The sequence below is a fragment of the Falco punctatus genome (assembly GCF_963210335.1).
Source record: "Falco punctatus genome assembly, chromosome: 5".
NCBI lineage: Eukaryota > Metazoa > Chordata > Aves > Falconiformes > Falconidae > Falco > Falco punctatus.
Genome location: NC_137584.1, coordinates 44,494,345 through 44,498,231, shown reverse-complemented (window position 1 = coordinate 44,498,231; position 3,887 = coordinate 44,494,345). Strand labels below are relative to the sequence as shown.

Below are 3,887 nucleotides of genomic sequence, written 5' to 3'. Positions count from 1 at the left end.
CTGTGATAAATTCTGTAACACCAAATAAGCCACTACTCTTCTTGTACTGGCAGATGGTCTCTCATTGTCTCATATTTTTTTGCTTGCTGGTGGTTGTCAAATGTTTCTTGATGAGAAAGTTAAGTATGCTCTCCTTTCAAGCCAAGGTCGTCTTACATTGAACTGATACCATGATTTGCTGAAGAGTACTTTTGCAATCCTCTCCCCAAGAGCCTGACCAGACTAATTTTCCAGGATTCTGTTGCTCTGCAATATAGTTCATCTTCACCAGGTCAAATCATAACCAGTCATCTCAGTTTATAAATGTGAGATAAGGAAGGGACAAGTGTCAGCTAGGGCGTTTTATTTTTTGAAATGGTATGGATAGTAGTTTATCTAGGTTTTTTTCTAACTGGATTTTTAACAAAGTGTGGTATTAGTTTAAATACACATTAATTAGACACTAAAAAAAAAGAAATTAACATGCAGAGGCAAATTGAGTGACAAGCTAAGTAACTGGAGTTAACACAGCCTCAGTAAATATGGGACAGAGCCATCAAGAAATCATAATGCTACCTGTTCAAACTGTCACATTCTCATTTGTTAAGTTCTTTGAGCAGTAGGCATAATATGGCATGCCCTCACACTGGCAACAGAATTCACTTGTCTAATTAAATGTTACTATATATAAAACCAGAAAATTTATCAGTATGTGCTACAAAGCCCAAACATATTTGCCATTCATTTGAAAAATGAATAAAGAACCATCAGCTACTTCAATATTTTGCATCCTTTAAGTGTTTTGTAAGGTTGCCTTATCTATGTACTTACAACATCATTTTACAATACAAACAAAACTGAGGTTTTTCTTTGGCAACATTCAGAACGTGTGTTAAAAAACCCCACACAATGTAATGTTTGGAGAAGAAAACCAAAATGATTAGTTTCAGACAGTGTAGACCTATCAGCTTCTAAGTACTCCCTTTGATAAAAATAAAACCAGTCAGTAACTATTTTGGCTTTGAGGAAAAAAAAAAAGTCTAAATGAATTTTTGAAATGCAAACTTTTATTTTAAGGAATCCTCTATTTTAAAAAAAAGAGCTCTGGTCATTCCCACTGCACTGCTTAGTGCAGCAGCCATTGACAAGTTAGCGATATTATCGACCTCACCCAAACTGAACGTTATTTCACCAGCTCCTGAAATTTTAGTGAATGCTTACCACTGCCCACATTGAAACCCCGTCTTTAGAGACTAGATCCAAACTTTAGGCCAACTGCCTTCAGTTCAGGTGGGTGGGGTGAGATAAGTACTTGTAAAATAGCTCTACTAGCAGGGTTTCAAGATTTGCTAAACAATATACTGACAAGTATTAAATATTAGATGCTTGCCATTATTCATGCATCAGCACCTCCATGAAGTGTAAAACTGTTTGAAAACCTGAGTCCAAGATTATCTGATTTCATAGTAAAGGGGCATCTAGAACTTAAGTTTTGAGCAAAACTAATCTCAGCTATTTTTATTAATGGCTGTAAAGATACATTCTGTTAAACATTTATAAAAATTCACAGCATGAATGGAACCCACAGCCAAGTCTAAATGTTGTATGAACTGAACTAGTAACTATTTTTGGCAAAAAATAATATTTAACTGAACCGAAGTTGAAGTATTCTTAGCACAATGAAGATGTTACCACATTTCACACTGCACAGCCATAACACAAATGAAAACTCCCAGTATGACACATTCCAGTCATATTATTCACTTGAATTTTAATGCAAAAATTGTGTATTCTCTTGTTTTGCACTTCACAGAATATGATGTGAATACAAGAATACTAGATCAGGGGTCCAAGAAAAGACTATGCACAGGTCAACTATGTATACAATTTTCAAGAAGAAATATTCCAAACTTCCAGCTTTCCCAATGAAAGAAGTGACAGCAAACTTCCAGTCTTCTTCATCAATAATGGTAAATATAGTGAGTCCTAGAGAGGCTAAGTGTAAGTCAACTACTGTCCAGCAAGACAAAACAACTTTATTCCAGCTCTTGGACCCCTGATTTATTGCCTCTCCTCACAGGAGGGTATAACACTGGCAGCAATTACAATAGCACAAAAACTTTTGGCATATGAAGTATTAACACAGGATTGACCCTGCATTGCCCCTGCCCATCTCACACTACGTTTTCCCTTTACCGTTTTTCACATGTTCTAGTTACCTTCTCTGTTCCAACTCTCAGCTAACCAACAGCTAAGAAACACTCAAGTTTGGTTTTCTTCGTGTGTGTTTCTTCTAAATATAAAGCTCCTCAGTTAAAGCCACAACTGAGGTAAAACAGTGTGTGATTTGTGCTAGGAAACGACAGTATCCAATGGTGAATACTCCTTTATATTTAAATGGTCCTGCCAAAATTAATGAAAAACCAAGATTTTTTCATCAGGACAAAATTAAACAGATGTAATCAATGAGCGTCATCAGAATTGGTACCACTTCTTGTCTTTGTACTTCAACATCATCTAAAAAATACAAAAAACAATTTCTAATTAATGTTTCTATAACGTATCCAAAAGTACAACGATACAAATGAATTACATGCTTACAAAGCAGCATGAGAAAGGAGGACTTCAGTAAGGCTTCTCAAAACCTTAACAACATTGCTGAATGGTGACGGTTTAGCAAGATGAATTTTCTAATGGTAGCATCACTGCTGATGATCTGGCCTCAGACAGAAAAAGACATTTTTGGGAGAATGGGAAGGTCGCACAGGAGCTTAGGGGGTGGAAAGAGATCTGCATGAACGTGAAAGAGAATGGCCATCCTATGCAGTTACCGAGGGAAAAAAATTAACTCTGACTCATGGGGTTTGCATACAAAAACTGGATCTTAAGAACCACAGGAATCTCATACAGAGCATTACTCTTGGCTAATTCAGTGACAAGTTCTTTAAGTAACAGGAACTGAGGCAGACTGTATGCTCTAGATCAGGGTGCCACAGGCCAAAGCTGTTTACATTAATACTTAATTATTAGGAGCAATGACTGATAGATAAGTATCCTTTACTAATGATATTGCATTCCCTTTAGATAGCTCTAAAGTGCCTTTGCCAAAGTCAGTTACTTGCAAAACTTAGATTTTTTTGACAGGAAATCAGTTTAATGCTCAGTTTAACATGTAATAGACTCACCTCATGAGCATGTTTAGAGAAAGAATCAGCACTATAAAGCATAGCTGCAGTTTTTTCTTCCAGCTCTCCTAGTTTTTGTCCTCTTTCATCTAGTGCCAACCGGGCTCGTGCTAGTTCACCAACTACACCAGATGCTGCTCCTTTGACACCTTCAATACCCCCAGGCCCTGGAATATGCTGGGCAAGACTCCTTGATGCCTTCCCAGATGCTGATTCTCCAACTGGAGGCATTTACAAGGCAAAAAAAATGGAATAGTAAGGTTTTCTATCATCTTTACATAAATACCAATGTAACTAGTTTATAAAGAGGTGTCACTCCCTTGCATGGACACTGAACACCTTAATCATAGGCATCATTGTGAGCAAGACTCACTACTTAATGTTACTCGATGTTACTTCTACTCAATTTCATAAATTTGAGATTTTCAAACATATTTCCAAGTTTCCAGGCAGGTTATAAAATTATAAAACTTTTTCACAGCTCAAGTGTGAAATTAAGAACTCTCTCAACACTGCTAGCATCACAGTTATCAACAGAATTGTGATGGTGAAGTGGTTTTTAACAATATAGCTACTTCACAGGGAAGGTGTTGGGAGTTCAGCAGACAAAACAAAAAAAATTAAAAAATACAAGCTATGGTCAGTTCCGGAAGTGCTTTGCTGGTATAGCCAGCCAGTGTGACTCCACCAGCAGAAGTTTCCTTTGATGGAAGTTCAGTTTGA

At 36.9% G+C, this 3,887-nt stretch overlaps 1 protein-coding gene across 11 annotated transcripts in view; it reads right to left on the bottom strand.

Moving 5' to 3' along the window:
- Positions 1-1,730: 1,730 nt before the first annotated feature.
- The window catches only part of STXBP5 (syntaxin binding protein 5), a 112,473-nt gene continuing 110,316 nt past the window's right edge, over positions 1,731-3,887 (bottom strand). For all 11 annotated transcript variants that reach the window (XM_080388244.1, XM_080388241.1, XM_080388247.1 and 8 more), the window contains 2 exons: positions 3,165-3,385; positions 1,731-2,496 (listed from right to left, as the gene is read on the bottom strand). In XM_080388244.1, the coding sequence (XP_080244370.1) occupies positions 2,455-2,496; positions 3,165-3,385 (263 nt within the window). In that variant the 3' untranslated portion in view covers positions 1,731-2,454. The remainder of the gene's footprint in view (positions 2,497-3,164; positions 3,386-3,887) is intronic.